General features: G+C 46.8%; 1 protein-coding gene across 4 annotated transcripts in view; it reads left to right on the forward strand.

Moving 5' to 3' along the window:
* The window catches only part of STIM1 (stromal interaction molecule 1), a 185,954-nt gene that overhangs the window by 144,052 nt on the left and 20,506 nt on the right, over positions 1 to 21,396 (forward strand). For all 4 annotated transcript variants that reach the window (XM_082749887.1, XM_082749885.1, XM_082749888.1 and 1 more), the window contains exons 4-6: positions 3,709 to 3,820; positions 7,040 to 7,155; positions 18,699 to 18,876. In XM_082749887.1, the coding sequence (XP_082606013.1) occupies positions 3,709 to 3,820; positions 7,040 to 7,155; positions 18,699 to 18,876 (406 nt within the window). The remainder of the gene's footprint in view (positions 1 to 3,708; positions 3,821 to 7,039; positions 7,156 to 18,698; positions 18,877 to 21,396) is intronic.

Raw genomic sequence — 21,396 nt, forward strand, 5'->3', positions numbered from 1 at the left:
TATACCTCATGTCAGCATGTGAATCTAATTTATAAACAGATCACCATATATTGGCAAGGTATGCGCAAAACACAGAGTATGTCATGAAAAAGGTTGGAGACTACAGTTAGCCATCTCTAAGTTTCTTTAGGAAGGACTTGGTACAGAAAACGCCAAGGGTTTGGCCTTCTCTGACTCCTTGTAGTGCTGTCTGTCGTTTTGCCCAGAGATGTAGTTTTTGATCTCTCTAAGAACCTCACGGACAGGCTCAGGGTGATGAGAGGCTCATGACTTTAGAAGACTGTCTCTTGCTCCCATGTCCTCCTGGAATTTGGACACATGAGTCATTTGGAGACTGTATCTGTATGAAGCTTTCTTTGCCAAATTCTTTGGCCTTCTGCTGACAGCCACAGCTCTCAGTACTTGCTTTTAACCTTCTTCCTCACTTTGGCCTGGAGATTCTTCACATTTTCTCTTTTGGAAAAAGAAAGCAGAACAAGACTTTTAGCTTTTAGGTATTTGAACCTTAGGGACAAGAGGCCCTTATATCTCGCCTTGACTACTGAGTGAGAGGGACACAGGGTTGCCCTCTGACAAGGATGCAGCCTGTCCTGGCTTACTTGGCTCAGACTGTGGTGACTCTGGATGGTCATACCATGCTGCCGAACCTACCCAGATAGGGTGTCTCCGTTGGTAGCAGAACGATGTGTAGAGCACACACATGCACATGCACACACACAGAAGAACTATCTTGAGACTTATCCTCACAGCTGAAGCCCTTATCCTTTCCCCTATAGCTTAGCCATGTGGGGGATGACTATGTTGAGAGTCCATCCTTCCTGGAGTAAGGTGGCCCCCTTATAGCCTCTCTGTCTCACTTAATGTAGTGTTTAGAGCAGTGGTTCCCAGCCGGGGTGGGTGGGGTGGGGCATCTTGTCCTCCAGGGAACATTTGGCAGTACCCAGAGACATTTCTGAGGGTCACAAGTGGCAGCATGCTACGTCTAGTGGCTAGATGTTGGGGAATATTATTAAACACACTCCACTGCAGAAGACGGCACCCTGACAAGGAATTCTTCTGCCCAGAATGTCAGCGGTGCAGACTGAGAAGCCCTGGTCGAGAGTGCCTCCTGCCCATCTGCACCACGGCAGAGGGTGCAGCTAGAGGAGTTCCCCCACGCCTGCGTCTATGCTTGTACTTGTATTAAGGCGTCCTCCCAGGAGACAAAAGGCCCTTGTAGCTCAGTTAGCCGCAGGCCTTTCTAGCAACAAAAAAGTGGCCTTCTTTCCACTCCACATGCCTAGCAGAAAGGCCCCTTTGTGTGAGACGCGGCCGAGCGCCCTTGGTAGCAGTGGCGGGAGCGTGTTGTTCCCCACACTTCACAGGCTGGTACTTGTCTGTCTGCCTCAGATCTGTGTGTCACTCTGCTACACCTTCACTAGCCGGCATTCCAGACCATAGTGAACGAGCACATTTGTCATGTCATCAGATGTGTACAGTGGCAGTTACGTTCCTTCTCAGGAAGAAAAGGCTAATACGTCCCACTTTTCTTTCTTTCTTTCTTTTTTTTAAAATAAATTTATTAGTATTCAACATTACTACAGAGTATTTTTTTTTTAAAGATTTTGTTTATTTATTTGGCAGAGAGAGACACAGTGAGATAAGGAACACAAGCAGGGGGAGGGGGAGAAGCAGGCTTCCCGCCAAGCAGTGAGTCCCATGTGGGGTTCCATCCCAGGACCATGAGCTGAAGGCAGACGCTTAACGACTGAGCCACCCAGGCGCCCCATGCCCCACTTTTCTAACCCTGATCTTTCATCCCTCCTTTCCCAAGCCCTAGGATTTGAACGTAGCTCTTGGACATTAATTTCTGTCTTCTTTTCAATGTTTTCTAGTCTGGGAATTCGAAATTTAACCAAGCAATGACTAAACACCCTTAGCCTAAGCTTTTGGGACGCAGTCTGGGGGCACTAGATCTCCCCAAGCCCCTTCCCCTTCTCATCTCCTGTGCCTCTGCAGATAGCTTACCCCCAAAGTCTTTCGGCTTCAGAACTTCCCTCCTGAGTTCTAGAAGCTACTTGAGGATATTGAGAGATTGGAGCATTTTTTCCTTCAACCTTGTTTCCTGCAGGGTGTCTGAGTGTCTAGTCTGTACCATGGGCTGGGCCGCACTATAGGGGAGGTAAGAGAATGAAGGGACAGGTTCAGCCTTCCAGCTTCTCCAGCTTCCCTGAGCATGACACAAACAGCCCGACACCTGCGCTGTTGCTGCTGTGTATTTAAGGAGATTGTTGTTTCTGTTTGGGGGCCCACAGTCAGAACATGTCTGGAACTCCTCATGTGGGAGTCATTATTCTTTGAGTAAATTCTTATTGATGCTACTATGTATGTATATATATGTATACTACTTTATTTTATGATTTATTTCTTTATTTTAGAGGCCCGAGAAAGAGACTGTTGGGGAGAGGGGTAGAAGGAGAGGGGAAGAGGAAAGAGGAAGAGAGAGAGTCTTCAAGCGGGACTCCCTTCTGAGCATAGAGCCTGACCTGGGGGCTTGATCTCACAACCCTGAGATCATGACCTGAATCAGCATCAAGAGTCGGACACTTAACCGGCTGAGCCACCCAGGTCCCCTAGAGTAGCCCTGCTTTAGAGATAGTGTGGTGGGGTGGGCAACAGTGAACGGGACATAGTCCATGTCTTCACTGTTGTCTGACGTTTAGAAGGAACCTGGACAGCATTCTGATGAAAGGTAGTTTTTGGGAAAGACACGGACGGACCTTAAGAGAAGTGGCTGAGAATCTCACTATTTCATTCTGTTTCAGAACTTTTTTGGCTTCTTGCTGCTCACAGCAGTCATTTTCAAACTTGAGGAATGTACAGATTCCTCTTAAGGGAAATAATTTATCTTGGACCTACGATGCTGACTTAAATTGTTTTTGTTATAATAATTATTATTTGAAAATATATAAACAAAATGAGGTTTAAGTCACTCTATAAAATTTGTATACAAATATAAACAAAACCAGATTGATACATTAAGTAAAAGCAAACTTCAAATCCAATAAAATGATGTTTTTGCTAAAACTCAGTTGCCCCCAGGCTTTTTAGGTTCAGCATGCCAGTGTTAGTAGGTGTCATCTGATACATATACCCTGGATATGATCCATCCAGCCATCTGTTTATCTGTCAACTAGAGAGAGAGGGCACAAGAGCACAAGAGTACATAATGGCTGAGAGCATGGGTCTGGAGCCACATTGCTTGAGTCCAGACCTTTGCTTTACCAATTCCTAGCTGCACAGTTATGGGAAAGTTATATATAATGTCTCTGTATTCAGTTTTTTCATCTGTGAAATAGAGATAAAATAGGACTATCTTTCACATGGTAGTTGTGAAGATTAATGAGTTAATATATAGGAGGCTCCTAGAACAGTACCTAGAACAGTAGTAGGTGCCAGGTAAAGAATGGCATTTAGTAGTAGTATTATGATTGTATTCTAGTTCAGGATGACTTCATCCCAAATGCTGGTGTAGTGAAAGAGCGAGTCCATCCCCTACAGGTCAAACAGAAAGTACAGTATGTACTCCATAATACTTAGGATTCTGTGGGAGGGGGAGATGATAAGCATATAAGTATGCGGTCAGTGAGAAGGCTGATGTTACTCTGACGGTAAGTTACAGTAGTGCTTGCATTCTGGATTCATGGCTTGTCTTGTCTCTTCCCACAGTGTACAACTGGACCGTGGACGAGGTGGTGCAGTGGCTGATCACATATGTGGAGCTGCCTCAATATGAGGAGACCTTCCGGAAGCTGCAACTTAGTGGCCATGCCATGCCGAGGTCAGGAGGAGACTGGATTCCCTCCCCTGGGGGTGTGGGGAATGCGGGGGGGGGGGGGGTTCGCCTACTTTCAGGTTGCTCTGGCCAGTTAAGTGAGGTTTCCTTTCCAGGACAGAATCTGTAGACCTCTCCTCTTCTCACATCTATTGTGCACTTACCATAAAGCATGACGGTCACTTGGCATCCATTCTCTCATTTAGTATTTCTGCCACGCCTGGGCATAGTACTAAGAGCTGCCATTTATTGGATGCTTGGTACGTGGCAGGCACTGCTGTTCAACACGTTGTATACAGTATCTCATTTAATTCTCACATCAATCCTGTAAGGTAGGTGTTATTGCATATAGATGGTGAACATGGCTAAGTAATGTTTTCAAGGTCATGTGGCTAGTTAAGAGGCAAAACTGATTTGAAACTAGATCTGGGTAGACTTCAAAGCCTGTGGATGTTTCTTTCCTCTTTTGCTGTGCCCCCAGCAGGAGCCTCGGGGCTCTGTTAGCCTCCCCTGAATTATCCATATTCTGTGTATCTGCTCTAAAGAGGCAGTACAAGGCTGGCGTGACTCCCTCGGCCCCAGCCTCCTTTCTGGAAAGACTCTTGCAAGGGCTGCGGTCCCCTAACTCTGCCTCCTTCACAGGCACACTGCGCCGGGGCCTGTGGCAGGAGTGGGGAAGGGATAGAGCACTGCGTGGGCTTCTTGGGATGTCAAACTAGTGCCATGTGTCATTCAGTTATTAATCCATTTACTTACTCATTCGATACATATTTACTGGGTACCTCCTCTGTGCCAAGCACTTGTGCTGGGTGCTGGGGATAAAGCTGACAACAGCCTGCCCCTGCCCTCAAAGGGCTCACTGTCTGGTAAGTGCTGCTTACATATGATCTGTCATCTTGTTACGTAGGTGCACCTGGTTGTGAGCTTCCACAAAGGGGAAAGGGGAAGGTGAAGCTGTTGGAATGCCCACACATGGCAGCCTCTACCCCCAGAACTACTGGGCACTGCTGTCCGGGCCCAGATGAGCTTCCTGTTCCCTCCTCTGTTACCTGCAGCCTTCTCTTCACAGCTTCCTCTACTCTGGAGAGAGTAGTAATCCTAATGTTGGTACATCCCCTTATAGAATACTTGCCTACCTCTTATTTCAATTGACCCTCACAATTCTGGGAGGAAGGAATTAACTACCCCAGCTTTTGGGTGAGCAAACTGAATTTCAGATATTTTATGATTTAATCCAAACTGGTAAGTGGTGGAGCTGGGACTTGAACCCAGGTCTCCTTGGTTCTAAGTGCCCTGCTTTCTTCCACTGCATCTTCCTCTTTCCCCATGTAGTTGAAGATAGGCTTCTTGGAAATATTCAGTGCAGTTCTCTTTAACAAAACGTTACCAATCATCTACCCCAGGCAGGGTTCTCTCCTGGGCCCTGAGGACAAAGAAATGCATTAGACCCCATTAAATACATGACTGACCATGAAGCTCCAGGATTTAGGTTTCTTTCTCATTACCCATGGAAACAGCAGCATTGCCTTGTGGATGCCTGGCTCATTCCATCTTGAGGAATAGCTATGGCTTAGATTAAAACTCTAAGGATAAACATTATCCTTAAAACATAGGATAAGAAGTCAGTTCTCAGGTCATGGGCTCAGTAGTCCTCTTGTAGCCAGACCCAGCCAAGCCAGGTAGAGGGGTAGAGGAAGCCAAGCTGTGGCACATTAGTGAGAGTAGGAAGCATGGAGCCTCAGTGCTTGGTGTGCTTGGTGTGTGGGAAGGAGGCATCATGGTATAAGGTGAAGAAGAGTCTGAAGGATTTGAGTTCATTTCCTGCCTTTGCCATTTACTTGCTGTATGACTATGGGCAGGTAACTCTAAGTCTTAGTTTTCTTACCTGTGAAGTGGAGCTAATGACAGAACTGTGTTTCTAAAGTCAGAGGACTAAGGTGTTGTATGTGAAGTGTCAGAATGGTACAAGATACACAGCAGTTGCTTGGTAAATGTTAGCTCCTTTCTCATTTCTCTCATTACTCAGAAATAGATACTATTCCAATTCTTAGGTTTCTTTGACAAATAGACTGTGGAAAAGATCACATTTATTTTGATGAGTTAGATGAAGGCCAGTACATCTGATAGAAGTTTTCTCTCTAAAGAGAACTCTCAGGCTTGTAGGAAGCATCTGATTTTCCATAAGTTTACACAGGAGGAGACAGGGTCCCAGAGGAGAGACCAAGCTGCTCAGGATCAGGCAAGTGAGTTGCTGACTCAGCTGGGACCAGAAGCTTCATCTCCTGACCCCTTTACCTGCTGCCCTCCACCCCCTGCCCCATCGCAGTGTCTCTCTTATAGGCGGGCTGGCTTGATTGCTTCCCAGGGCTAGAGAAGGAAGTAGCTGCTCCTGCATGCCCAGGGAGGAGTGTAAATCACACACCACGATGTCAGAGGGCTCTCTTCTACCGGGGGAGACAAAACTATGCATCAGAAAAGAGCATTGCCTTCATGGAGTAGGATAGTGGTAAATGCTCATGTGTGGGGCCCAGACCAGTGTACTGATAACCTTTCATATCTTATACCCGTCTCCTCCTAAACCCACTGTGTTCCAGCAGAAGAGAAACAAAGTCCAGTTTTTCCTGGGTCATTTTCTTGTTTACAGACCTTCTCTTATTAGAGTTATCATGAATAGTATGCTGAAGGTCATAAAAAATTACAGTAATCTGGGAGTAAATTGCAGTGACTCAGATACAGGATAACAAGACTAATGCAGTTTGTCATCAGCAGGTTTATACTTAATGGCAGTGGGTTAGGATCAGAGGCCCTCAGAATCACTGGGTCATGTGGCATAGGGTTTGGAGCTGGGTTGGACAGGAGAATGCATTTACAAATGGTGGGAGTATGGGGACAGGTGTATAGTGGATAATCCCTGGCAGGAGAAACATGACAGAAAATTTGCAGTCGGGTGTGGGAATGGTCACAGATGGATAATCCTCAGAGAGTAGCATTCTCAGGAGATGGCGGACGTGGGCAGAAAGGGAACATTTTTGGTAAATGTTATGTGTCCTTCCTTACTCCCTGTTGAAAACCACTGGTATAGACTCTGTGTTCTGGAGTGCAGAGGGGAGCTATCACCAAGAGCTAGAGGTCATGGAAGTATTCCTGGAGGAGGTGGGTAATCCCACCAGTAACCCTCCTGGTTTTAGCGGCAGGAAACTGAGTTCCTCCTCTTTGTTTCAACAGGCTTGCTGTGACCAACACCACCATGACAGGGACTGTGCTGAAGATGACAGACCGGAGCCATCGGCAGAAGCTGCAGCTGAAGGCCCTGGACACAGTGCTGTTTGGGCCTCCCCTCTGTGAGTGCTGCAGAGAGAAGGGCTGCTGATGTACCGGGGGACCCGAGGCTGGGAGGGTGGGAGGCTGAGGTCCTGGGTCTCCTGTGCATACATGCAAGGCAGCACCTCTGCTCTTTCCACTAAGAAATGAAAACATGAGATATCAAATAGTGTTATATTTTAATACAGCCAGATGCAAGGTCCATTCATTAGATCCATTAAGAAAATACTCACTTTAGGCCAGTTCTGTGCTGGACCCTAGAGGGAGATCTGGATGAATCCTATTCTGCTCTAAGGGGATAAAATGAATGTGTCGGAGAGGTACACAATGCTTCTGAGGTCCAGAGGAGGGATAGAGAAGGCATCCCGTAAAAGAGGTGGCATGTGACCTCTGCCTGTAAGGGTGGGTAGGGCTTTATTTCGTGCAGGTGGCAGGAGAGAACATTCTTGGTGGAAGAAACAACCGGAGCAAGAATACAAAAGCTGAAATATGAAAAGTATGCTCAGAGATAATAAAGAACCCACAGGGTCTGAGTGCCATTTAGCTGTTCCTTACTTTCACTGTGGACATGCAGAGTGTATGAACTGATTGCTGATCATCTTCTGTCCTTGAACAGCCACAGAGGTCTCAGTGGACTTCCACGGAGTCACAGAGACATACTCAGGCCGAAGAAAGGAGTAGTCTGTTCAGCCAGGGATTACTTGAGAGAATTAGGTTGTTTAATTCCTGAAGATCTGCAAGGTGGGAATGGCCAGCCCTGCCATCCTTTTCCTTATTCTAAGTGAACTCTTGGGGAGCAAAAGTGGTAAGATTTCTGAGAAAATTAATCTTCACCAAGCAGGCTTCTAGGGCCCACTTCTTGCCCTTTGGGGCTGTTGGCATCGGTTGAGGATGCCAGCAGCAGAATGCGGTAGAACCAAGAATCAGTCCAAAGAAGCAGCCAGCGGGCAGGGTCGGAGACTCTAGAAATTTTCCCATCCAATGCGTTTGGCTTGATGGCGTCTAAGCTGATGTCTCATTAGAGGTGGGTGGGTCTGTCCTTTTTTGTTTTTTAAATTTTTAATAAGCTTTATTTTTAAGCATAGTCCTAGGTTTGCATCAAAATTGAATGAAGATACACAGATATCCTATATGCCCTTGCCCCCATACCTGCCTAGCCCCCTCCATGGTTAACAGCACACCCTCCCCCCACCCTGAGTGGTACATTTGTAACAAATGATGAACCTACACTGACATATCACCAGCATTCAAGGGTCCACACTTTATATTGGACTTGACTCTTGGTGTTGCACAGTCTATGGTTTTGGACAAGTGTAAAATGATATGACCTACCGTCATTACAGTATCATATAGGCTGGTTCACTGCCCTAAAGATCCTCTGTGCTCCACCTGTGTATCCTTCTCTCCCCCTCAATCCCTGACAACCACTGGTCTTTTTTTTTTTTTTTAATTTTTCTATAGTATTGCCTTTCCCAGAAGGTCTGTGTCTTTTGAAAATGTAAAACAAAGCAACATGAGAGAAGACTGGTTTCCTTTTTCTCTTCCTCTTCTCTTGCTTGCTTGTTTTTCGTTCTTTTTTTCTTTCTTTCTTTCTTTCTTTCTTTCTTTCTTTCTGTCTTAGGGCACATTTTTGCTTACCATTCATTTATAAGTTTTGGATAAATGACACAATGGATGGCTCTAGCGTTTATGGGAGGCCCACTACTGAGCAAAGGCCTCTCATTCACTAACATTTATTGAACAACTACTGTATACCAGTTTAAATGACAGGGTCCCTGCTTTCAAGAAGCTCCATCTAGGGACACCTGGGTGGCTTATCAGTTAAGGATCTGCCTTCAGGTCATGATCAAGTCCTGCACCAGCTCGTTGGTCAGCAGCAAGCCTCCTTCTCCCTCTGCCTGCCACTCCCACTGCTTAAGCTCGCTCTCTCTCTTGCGTGTGCTCTCTCTTTGACAAATAAATAAAATCTTAAAAAAAAAAAAGTTCCATTTAAATGGAGATAAGCACATCAACAATACAGTAAGTGATCAACAAATACAGTGTTATAGCTGTCATGGAAACGTTTCCAGAATTCAGCTGAGAGCACAAAATGGGGACAAGTTTTCAATTTGAGTCCAAGAAGCTTTATGGAGGAGATCATTCTTGAGCTGAGTCTTGAAAAATGGAAGGGAGCTTTACTAGACTTTCCCATGAACAGCTTACATCCCTCTCTTTGTATATACCACCAAGACTTACAGCAGAAGAATCAAACCCAGTGATAAAAGCTAGGCTACTTTTGCAGAGGCTATCCTCTGTTCCCCACCAGGAATGGGAGGCCTTTCGCAGCCTGAAAGCCTTCTTTAGTATTCTGAGATGTATTATCAGACTGTTATTGTTCTGTATCAAAATAGGATTTACCATATCTGAAAGGGTGCATTAGAAACTGCAGGTCAAAGTAGGCAAGGATTCTGCCTGGGAACATCAACTGGGGCTGGAAAGCATGGGAACCAGAGTCCTACGTGCCGATAATGGGTCCAGGGGGCCAGAGGTAGCAAGAGGGGCTAGTGTAGCAGGTTAGGCTGATACCAGCATGGGAGAGGTATTTTCTCCTAGGCTACCTTCATACAGCCTATAGCTTACATGTAACCTAACCTACCGGAGTCAGAGGGCAGCAACAAACAGTGTTTTCTGAGAGGTAAGAAGACACTTCATACACACTAGGATAGGTATCTTAAAAACAAAAACAGGGAGACAAAATGTGGAAAATAACTAGTATTGGCAAGGGTGTGAAGAAATTAGAATCTTCGTACGTTTCTAATGATAATGTAAAATGATTTGGCTACCGTGGAAAACAGTGTGGTTGTTCCTCAGAAAGTTAAATGTAGAGTTACCATATAGCCCAGGAATGTACCCAAGGAATTGAAAACAAGCTCTCAAACAAGTCCAGGTACACATATCCAGAGCAGCACTGTTCACAGTGGTCAGAAGGTGGAAATAACCCAAGTGTCCATCAGTGGACATGTAGCTAAGTAAGCGGTAGTATATCAGTACAGTGGACTGTTCTCTTGCCACAAGAAGGAATTAAGTTCTAATACATGCCACAACATAGGTGAACCTGGAAAGCACGCTAAGTAAAAGAAGATAGACGTAAAAGGTTACCTATTGTATGATTCCATTTATGTGAAATATCCAGAATAGATACATCTGTAGAGACGGAATACAGATGGGTGGCTGGCAGAGAGACTGGAGGAAGTGAGAAATGGGGAGGGACTGCTAATGGGTATAAGGTTTCTTTTGGGGTAATGGTAATGTTCTAAAATTAATTGTGCTTGTGGTTGCACAACCTTGTAAATATGATAAAACCACTGAATTGTACATTTTTTATTTTTATTTTTCAAAGATTTATTTATTTGAGTGAGAGAGAGAGCATGAATGGAGAGAGGGGCAAAGGGAGAGAGAGATGCAGACTCCCCTCTGAGCAGGGAGCCTGATTCAGGGGCCGAATCCTGGGACCCCAGGATCATGACCTGAATAGTAGGTAAACGCTCAACCAATTGAGCCACCCAGGTGCCCCTGAATTGTACATTTAAAAAGAGTGAATTTTAGGGTATATGAATTATATCTCAATGGTAATAAAACATGTAGAACTTGGTTTTTTTTTATAACTCTTAGACTTCCATTTAGAGAACTTCCTGTAAAATTTAGGAAAGTAAAGTACCTTGCTCTTTTCCAAATTTCCACTTATTGTGTGACCTTGTATAGGTTGGTTTTCTCAGGATGTGTTTTCTGATTTGTATTATGAAACAATTGAACTAAAGGATTTTGATTCTTTTCAGGTGAACATTCAATGGTTTTTGAGGGGAAACCCTTTGATTGATAAGTGTCCTGGTAAAAGGATAAAAGACAGGAAGTCTGTTCCTTCCGCTGCTTGTCTATATCCTGTACTTTTAGGAATTGGTCCTTGGCCCTTGCCTTATCAAGTGACCTTTGTCAATTCAGTTCTACTACCTAGATTTAGGTTTCCTTATTTGTAAGATGGGCTTTGTCATTAAATAGGCTCTTACTGGTCCCTCCTTCAAGGACTCTGATAGACCTGGGTGTTCTCCTGGGAGCTAAGATTTTGGAATCCAGCAGCTATTCTGATGGCAAATACCATTTGAATACTTTCCTACTGATGGCTCGTTAAAGAAAATTTTTGAAAATTGCCAGATGGAATCTGAGGAAAATACTAGGAAGCTCTTTGCCAGGAGACTTCTGCAAGGATGGAGCTGTGCATGAGGGGTACCTGCAAAGAATCCCTTGGTCTGTGTCCTGTGGGGCCCTCCAGCTCTGTTTCCCACCTAAGCATGGGCTAAAATGCCAAATTCAGCACTGTTCCCTATCCAACCCCACAACCCCATGCAGGCTTAGTGTGATGGCTGGTACTGCTGAGCTGCTTCTGCCCCAAGGGTGAGTTCTTAAGGCTGTGGTCCTTCCGGCTCACCAGAAAGCAGGTAGTAGATAAACACCCCAGAGAACCTGGGCCAGGTACAGCTACCTTGCCCAGCCTTAATGAAAATCCTGCCCTCAGTTGAAGCTTGAGAAATCTCCGATCAGAGGTTTGTTGTGCAGTAGCCATGAAGGTCTGCTGAGTAATCAGGGTCCCTCTGTCCCCAGCAGCCTCCCGAGTTTGGGAAGGGGGAAGAAGGGTCAGACTGGCTCATCACAGAGCACCCCAGGGCCCATTTTCCAACAGTGGAAGGCATCTCTGTCCTCCCCTCATGGCTGCAGAGTGCATGTGGCCTTTTCAGTCTCTGCCGGCAGAGCTGGCTCTAGGCTTGCATGATCTCTTCGGGGCTCTCCTAACAGTGCCATCCATGGTCAGGGGTTAGGTGTGCTCTGACGCACGAAGTCCCAAGGCAGCTTGCCGTGGAGGCCTTGGCTGATGCCTCACTCTGGGCCCCGATCATTCACTGAGGGGGCTTTTCCTCCTCGGAAGGGAATGTCTCAGAGAAATGGAGGCTTAGGAGATGAGTTGAGTTTTTAGAGGTCATTAAGCTCTTAAATAGCTGAGCCATGGCTCAGACCCTGTCTCTGGCTTCTATTTCAGTGTTTTTTGGTACTTTGTTGTCCTGTCCTCCACTTCTGGTGGAAGATGCAAGATAGAGTATAAGAATTCCATTTGAAATCAAGCCAGCGGCTCTATCATCCAGTGGCTTTGTGACCTTGGGTACATTTGTTAAGTTCCCTGTGTCCTAATTTCCCCTAAATAAATGGTAGCTATGGTTTTTAGTATATGCCTACTGTGGTTAATCCTGGGCCAACGGCTAGTGTAGCCTTTGAGCTTTTAGCAGGGGTATGGAGAAGGGTGTGGAGAGAGGTCTACAGAGTAGTTGTTGGGGCAGGGGGATGCTGTGGAGAGGAAGGCAAGCCTACACCTTGTCTTACTTCCTCAGCAGCTCAGATAATGAGGAGAAGTCCGTTGGAAGTGGGAGTGGCTCCTCTCCAGCAAAGCTTGTTTTCTCCTGTCAGCTCTATCCTTATGGTCTTTTTCTTTTTTTTCCTTCCTTCCTTCCTTCCTTCCTTCCTTCCTTCCTTCCTTCCTTCCTTCCTTTCTTCCTTTCTTCCTTTCTTTCTTTTCAACTCACTTTTCACCTTCTCCAGGATGCCTTTCCAGCCTCTTCCCAGACATGTTCAACCTTTCCCTCTTACTTTTCTCTGGGATTCTATAACCCTTTATATCTGCTTTCTTTTTTCTTTCTTTTAAATAGCAGTCTATTTTCCTGTTACCCTTTAAATGGGGAGCTCTTTGAGAGTAGAAACAGCTTTGTTCATCTGTCGTCATAACTCCGCATATGGCCCAGCAATGAGCAGGTGTTAGGAAATGTATGCTAGAAGTTGTACAAGGAGACTGGGCGTCCTCAGAGCTATAGGACAGGGGAGATGGGAGAAGAGTCTGGCCGGGCTTGGTGGTGGGGAGACTACCGTGGAGTGTCTTCCATGGGCTGGTGAGCCTGCTAAAGCCCTGTTTGGGCTGTAACCAGAAAGCAGGAGGAATACTGCGGGTTAACCACACAATTCAGCACAGACTGCTGTGTGAATGACCAAAGAAATTCCTAGCATACTTTTTGGCAGTAAGGGATGAATTAGGTGTATCTGCCAGGGGAAGGGGTATTGTGGGCAGCAGAGAAGGTTGTGAGAATAGATTGGGAGAGGGGATTCTTCCAGAAAGTGATAATGATTGGAGGCTCACTTTCTTAGTGTGAACTGTACCCTGAAAATTCTCACCATTACTCCTGCATCTGTTAACATGGTAGCATCTCTTTATCCATTCATCTGTTGAAGGGCATCTTGGCTCTTTCCACAGTTTGGCTATTGTGGACATTGCTGCTATGAATATTGGGGTACAGATGGCCCTTCTTTTCCCTGCATCTGCATCTTTGGGGTAAATACCCAGTAGTGCAGTTGCAGGGTCATGGGTAGCTCTATTTTTAATTTCTTAAGGAATCTCCACACTGTTTTCCAAAGTGTCTGCACCAACTTGCATTCCCACCAGCAGTGTGAGAAGGTTCCCCTTTCTCCACAACCTCTCCAACACTTGTTGTTTCTTGTCCTGATAAGTTTATGCTGAGCAAAATAAGTGAAGCAGAGAAAGTCAATTATCATATGGTTTCACTTACTTGTGGAGCATAAGAAATAGCATGGAGGACATTAGAAGAAGGAAAGGAAAAAAGTGAGTTGGGGAAGGTTGGAGGGGGAGATGAAGCATGAGAAACAAACTGAGGATTTTCAAGAGGAGGTGGGTGAGGGGATGGGTGAGCCTGGTGGGCATTAAGGAGGGCACGTATTATATGGAGCACTGGGTGTGGTACATAAACAATGAATCTTGGAACACTGGAAAGAAAATAAAATAAAAATAAAGAAGTAGGGAATCATGGATATTTAGAGGCAACTAGCAATCTCTGCCCTGTATCCAAATAGGATTTCCACTTCTAGAAACTAGTTACACAGCTATCAAAGACTTAATGCATAAAGATATTTAGCACAGCACTTTCTGAAACAACCAAACAAGAAAAAATTCTGGGGGCGCCTGGGTGGCTCAGTGGGTTAAAGCCTCTGCCTTCAGCTCAGCTCATGATCCCAGGGTCCTGGGATCAAGCCCCGCATCGGGCTCTCTGCTCAGCAGGGAGCCTGCTTTCTCCTCTCTCTCTCTGCCTGCCTCTGTGCCTACTTGTGATCTCTGTCAAATAAATAAATAAATAATCTTAAAAAAAAAAAAAACAAGAAAAAATTCTGAAATCTTTAAAGATTTAGATAAAAGAATTATGGCATACCGGTACAATGTGATGGTGCTCCATGTGCAGACATGGTTGGAATATATAGCTAAGTGAAGAGCAACTTGGGAAACAGAATAGAGCATAATCAAATTTTTTAATAAATATATGTGAATTAAAAAAACCACAGTAGCATCTCATTTGTTTATACTCTCCTCCTTGCCTCAGGCCTGATTACATTAACAGTTGACCTCATTTTGCTACAGTCTGTTTGCAGCACTTAGGCTGGGAATTCTGCCACTCTCTGGCTCCCAGGTCCTTGCCAGCATCCCTGGCTTTAGCTCCATTCACCTAGCCAGCCACTGCTACTCTCCTAATGCTCCGCGGTCCATCTCCCTGGGCTGTGCTCACTGGTTCTGTGTGGGTTCTGAGTGCAGAGCTTGTGGCGGGGCTGGAGCCTGCTGTACTCCCCTTGTGCTCTTTGCACACACTTTGTACTATGACCCCTTCCCTGCTGAAACCTGCCTACCTTCTTCCCTTTTTCTTTCCTTTCTGCCTTTGCTGAGTACCTGCTCTCGTCAGGCTCTGTGTTAAGTATGGGGCCATAGGGAGAAGTAAGTCTTGTGCCCTGGCCCTGAGAAACTCACAGGCTATCAGAAGGCAACCTGCGTGAAGGTTGAAAAACACACAAGGGAGTCTCTGAGATAGCAGTAAATAACCCATGTTTACTGTCCGAAGAGTGGGTTGGTTAGGGAATCCTGGTTGGAGGAGAAGGAATGGAAATATTGCTGTAGACTATTGTAGGCTGGGCAGTGAGGAATGGAAATGGAATTATGATGGGGAGAAGTACATCATTAGTAAGGCATGGACTAGATTCTTAATTTCCCCTCTTTTTCTGATATACTGGTTTGTAGATTCTGTATTAGGGTTCTCCAGAGAAACATAAGCTGGATAGATGGATGGATGAATGGTTGGACGGATGGATAGATAGATAGATAGACAAATAGATATGAGGAGGTTTATTATAGGAATTGGCTCATGTGATGATGGAGGCCAAGAAGTTCCTTGATCTGCCATCTGCACCCAAAGAACCAGGAAAGCCATTGGCACTATTCAGTCCAAGTTCGAAGGCCTGAGAACCAGGAGGGCTGATGATCTATGTCCCAGTCTGAGTACAAAGACGCGACCAGCAGGAGTGCTGATATAAGAAGGCAGAAGAAGATGGATGTCTCAACTCAAGCTGAGAGAGCAAATTCATCCTTCCTCAGCCTTCTGGTTCTACTCAGGCTCTCAGTGGCCTTAGGATGATTGAGTGACATGCACTCCATTAGTGAAGACAGTCTTCTTTATTCAGTCTACTGATTGAAATACTGATCTGTTATGAAGGCAACCTCACAGACACACCCAGAAAGCTTCCCTGGCATCCCTTAGCCCAGGCAAGTTGACACGTAAAATTAACATCACAGATTCCCTTAGTACTGTGAAGTTCAGTCCAGTCCAGGACTCCCCTGAAGGGACCTGATAATTCTCACCTCTCCTTCTTTCAGTTTTAAACTTCTCCTCTCCTTTAAATCCCACATCCACATTCATAATTACCTACTGGGACTGTCCATCTGAAGATTTCCAGAACACCTCAAAGCACCCTCATTCATAACTGCACGCTTGGTCTTGTTCATGATTATGTGACGATGCATTTGAAAGCTGAGGAAGCAGAGATCCAGCGAGGGCAGAGGCAAGCAGAGAAGCCAGACTCCCTAAGGCTAGTGCAGGATGCTGCTTTCGATGGCACAAGAATCTGTCTATGGAAGGCCTTCCATTTAACCTTAGAGGCCTGGCCATTTGGCCTTTGGGTATTCACCATCCCGATGGCAGTGCCATAGTCCATTCCCAGTGTGTCCTTTGGGAGAAAAACTTTACGGCCACACTCAGGCTAGACTAGGGGATCAGCTCCATGGTGAACGACATTTGCACGTAACAAAGCAGAAGGCCTCCCTGCTACACAAGTCGGAAAGTTGTAATGAGAGCCGGGATGTAGCAGAAAGACCATGCGGTCAGGCAAGTCTGGATCCGAGCCCTAGCTCTGTCACTTTTCATGGACCCCAGCAAGGCAGGGCTCCTGGGAAGCGTCGGTGTTCTGGTCTGTAGAGTGGGAATACAAATACCCTGCCTTCTAAAATCACTGTGAGAATCCGAGCTGGTGGGTATAAGTGTCTGATATGTTATATATCTTTTCTATTTCCCTTGCTTTCCTGTGTGGGTTAAGGGGAGAGAGATAACATATTGGAAACTTATCAGTAAAGATTCAGTTCCACAGATATCTCCTGAATCTGTGAGCTGGCCAGCACTGTGCTGGGCACTGGCGTACGGACAAGTGACGACCGCTAGGGTCCACAGAGTCTGTCAGCCACATTAGGCTCATTTCCTTCCTGCCAAGCTTGGTGGCTCATGTGATGGGGCAGGCTGTATCTCTGAGCTCTGGCCATGCATTTGACAAGGCAGAAGGGTGTATGGACTGGATGCTGGTGTATTTAAGAGTTACAACGGGTTGAAGAGATCCAGAGGCTAATGACAGGTGGAACAGTATTACCTTAGAGGAGCGAGGGTCACTGTCAGATCTGTCCTTGGCCCTGGTCATTCAGTATTTGTAGTCATGATTTGGGTGAGAATATGAAGTTGGAGAAAATAATAGGCTCTTGTTCCACTGTGATCTGGACAAGGTAGGATGGGGACTGAACAGAAGAGCACGACACCCAGTCTGCATGCCCACCTGCAGCACTTTGAAGTGCTGGAGGTGACAGGGGGCGGGTGTTGGCTTTCGCAGAGTCTTGTTTAAGCAGGAGGACCTCTGACTTTCAGCAAGGACGTAAGGCTGGTGTTGGAGTTGGGAAACCTTGGAAACCTCTGGTAGAGGCTGTGGGGGGCCGTTGTGTTCCAGAAAGAAAGGCAGCTCGCTGTGCTGCAGGCGTAGCTCGTCTTGGGACCTGAAGGGCAGGAGCGTGAAGACTTGCCTGGGGTCGGGAGGCCCAGCCTGCCTGGAGGCTAGAGGACGGTCGCCAGGGGACCCTCGGGTTTCTCTGGCATAAACATATAAAGGACATGGCTGCCGCCCCAGTCCTCATAACTCCCCTCCCTTGGATGGAAATAGAATGTGCTAATCTGTCTTTGATCCCACACCCATCCCCATGCCCTGTTGCTCTGCTGTCAGTCAGGAACTATGAATATAACACTTTTGTCAGACTGGGCCTCAGCTACATGTGTCTTTTCCTGCTGTCTCGGGCCCACCTTGGTGGCTGCACCTGGGTCCTTTTGGATTCACCTTAGCCCTTGTCCTTACCAGGCCCTGGGACCCTGTCTGTCCCACTTCCCCCTCCTCGACCTGAGGGTAACCCACTACCCTGACTCCCAGGCCTGCAGCTTCTCCGAGCCCACTGCTACTCCATCCCAAATTGAGAACAGCCCAGGCAGGGGCCACGGCAGCAGCCCTGCTCTCCTTATGGGCTCTTCAGGTCTCCTGTGCCGTGGTGCAGAGCCCAGATCTGGTAGACTAGGAACAATGGCAGGCTCCAGCAGTGGCCCTCTTCTGCTTGGCTCAGTTCTCAGGACATATCTTTTGTACTTATCTTCTGGTATTGTTCCTTGTTCAGCTTTTCCGTCTTGCTCTGAACCCCAGCCACCAGCGCTTTGCCACATTGCCGCTGGGCATTCTCCAGAGGTGGCTCTGTCCCTCTATTCCTGGCACCTGCAGTGTCTTACACATTCCAGCCTCTCGATGTTCCTCCTGTCCTACCTGGTCTCTGGGTCAAGCCACAGCCTAGAAATGCTCTTCCACAGATGGACCTTGCAGACCCCTACCTGATCTGGGCTCTGTGTCTTATGCCTAGAAGAGGTGAGCTGTCCAGGGGGCCCGGCTTCTGCAGGAACTTCAGTTCCACAGCCAGGCCTCAAGCTCTCGTCATCTGGCTTTATACTCTTTATACCGACCGTCCTGTCCCCCCTAGTCTAGCGCTCTAGCATCGCTTACTCGTCAGACAGAAGCCCCTGCATGTGGGCACGTGGGCTCCTAGTAGGCCGGGGGCAGCTGGGATGTCCTGAGAAGGCACTCATTTTTAGGCCAGTATATTTAGTAAGCTTCCTGTCCTGCCCTCGGGCTTCTCATCTTTTCCAAAGAACTGTACTTCCACACGCGATACTGGTGTGTGGCAAGTGTGTGTCCAAGAAGAGAAACTAACTCTCTGCAGCGGGAAGGCCTCGTGCAGGACGGGATGCAGTGGAGTGTGCAAGGCTGAGTGTGCGGGGGGCATCCTGTCTCACCACGGCTTCCTCTTCGGCAGTGACCCGCCATAATCACCTCAAGGACTTCATGCTGGTGGTGTCCATCGTTATTGGTGTGGGCGGCTGCTGGTTCGCCTATATCCAGAACCGTTACTCAAAGGAGCACATGAAGAAGATGATGAAGGATCTGGAGGGGTTACACCGAGCTGAGCAGAGTCTGCACGACCTTCAGGAAAGGTAAGGCCCTTCCCCTTCCCCACAGCCGTGGTGCCGCCAGCTCTTGGGAGCCTTTTGTTTCCACCTGGGCTGTGGGCCGTCTCACCCCGAGATATGCTGCCGTGGCTGCCGAGGCTGTGCCTACTTCCAGAACTCCTTTGGGAGGGTAGGGTCCTGCCATTGCTGTTGTGTAGGCAAATATTCCTCCTGAGGGCAGGAGCTTATTTCTGTCAGAGACCTTGAGCCTCCCTGGTTGGATGGCTTGCCCACTCTATCCTTCTTCCTGCATTTGAACTGTTATCCTTCCCATAATTAACTGTTCCTCACTGTTCCCCAAAGCTCACAAATCTGTCTTCCTAATACTTGTAGTTCTTTCTTGTACGGAATCTAAATCTCCTAAGTACTCAGTTGTTATGTGACTTTGGGTAAATCCCCTTCCTCTTCTGGGACTTAGTTCCTCATCTGTACTAAGAAGGGGTTGGATCAGGAAAACACTAATGGCCTTCTAGCTCTGACAGTCGGATTCTGTTTAAACAAAACATGACTTAAAGACTATTATTGTAGGAGATCCAGCTGTGAACAGAGGTGGCAGTCAGTCAGTCAGTCAAAGTACTTTCTGATGTCTAGGAACCAGGTCTGTGCTGGGAATTGTAAGGAATTCACTGCTCCTGGGGCAACAAAGCTCACACACATACGAAGGAGCAGTGAGTACACTCTTAGTGCAGTGACTTGTGCCCACTGATGGCATGAGGACTCTAAAAACAGGAAGGGCACAGAGGCAGCAGATGAGTGGATATGGACTCCAGAAGGCGACCTTGAAAGATGAGTGGATTTTGGGGCGGGGGGCGGGGCGCAGTCCTGGTAGTTAAGGTTGAACATTATATATAGAGTGAGGCCAGATCCCTGGCACCTTAAGACTCACATGGAGAAGTTTTAGTAAGATGCAAAAGGCAGTAGAGTGTTAATGCATGTATTTGGTGTTGTGCTTTGTTTTGTTGTTGTTTTTAAAAAAAAAATTATTCATTTGAGAGAGGGAGAGAGGAGAGCGAGCAGGGGGCAGTGGCAGAGGGAGAGGGAGAAGCAGGCTCCCCACTGAGCAGGGAGCTTGATGCTGGGCTCCATCCCACCACCCTGAAATCATGACCTGGAGGCGGCCGCTTAACTGGCTGAGCCACCCAGGCACCCCAGCTTTGTTTTTGAGAAGAGGAGGGACCTACTTCAGGACTGTTTTTTAGAAAATTATTCTGGCAGCTCAGAGATTCCAGGGGAAGTCTTTGAGGAATCCATGTAAAAGGAAATGACATCTGGCTCTTTTCTGTCACTTTAAAATGATACTCTTCTTTGGAGGGCGGGGAAAGGATTTCTTATGAACTAGGGATTATTAGCTGCTTAAATGCATTATCTTTTAATCACCACAACTATGTTAGATAGGTACTTTTATCATCCCTAGTTTAAAGTTGAAGAGATGAGGGCTCAGAGAGGGTGAGTGCTTTGCTTAGGGTCACATAGCAGGAAGTAATGAGCCAAGAATTTGGACAGCCACAGGTGCTGTCTCAGTAAAGGTGGCCCTATCAGATTCATTTCCATGGGTTGGGTTTCTAAGGGGCAAATGGAGTTTTATCTCTGAGCTGATTTCTGGCTACTTTTCTGAGCCCCTTGGTCCTGGGCCCTTTGCCAACTGGGGGCTAAATGCTGCTGTCTGGGCATTCTTCGCTTGTCTGAAAAGCATGTACTGTTTTCATTCCAAAGGCAAAGAATCCAGGCAGGAGACATTCCAAGTTTGGGGATAAAGCTAAGCTCCCAACCCTCCCTACTCCCCAAGGCCTCCAGAGCTTAATGACCACTGTGGCACTTGGAGGACCGAATGCATGCGCACGCCCAGAGACAGGCACACGCACGTATTCCTCTGACAGTGTCCAGAGCCCACACGCCTCCTTGTCCCTCCTTCCTCTACTGGCCCTGTGCTGCCAGATACCACTGAGCTTTTTTTTTTTAACAGAGTTCCTGATACTTTGGGGGAATAAATGTAATGCCACATGTGCATTCCAGGTAGGATTTCATGGGGTTTCGAGATAATTCTTTGATGCAGGGATTTTGATTCCCATTTAGAAATGAAGAAACAGGCCTGGTGCAAGGAATGGACTTGCCATAGTCCCACAGCTGCAGCCAGGCTGCCTCAATCTCTTACTTGTAAGGCTGACTGACTGCAGCCTTCAGGATGCTCAGGCTTCTGTGGAGTCTTTTTTTTTTTTTTTTAAGATTTTTAATTTATTTATTTAACAGACAGATCACAAGTAGGCAGAGAGACAGGCAGAGAGAGAGGAGGAAGCAGGCTCCCTGCTGAGCAGAGAGCAGGATGTGGGGCTGCATCCCAGGACCCTGGGATCATGACCGGAGCCGAAGGCAGAGGCTTTAACCCACTGAGCCATTCAGGCGCCCCGGCTTCTGTGGAGTCTTGACTGTGCGTGTATTTGCTCATTTCTGAGCCCACTGGTACTTAACGATCTTCTCTACCAGATCTCGTTAGGACTATAAAAGGGG

Source organism: Mustela nivalis, assembly GCF_964662115.1.
Source record: "Mustela nivalis genome assembly, chromosome: 9".
Classification (NCBI taxonomy): Eukaryota; Metazoa; Chordata; class Mammalia; order Carnivora; family Mustelidae; genus Mustela; species Mustela nivalis.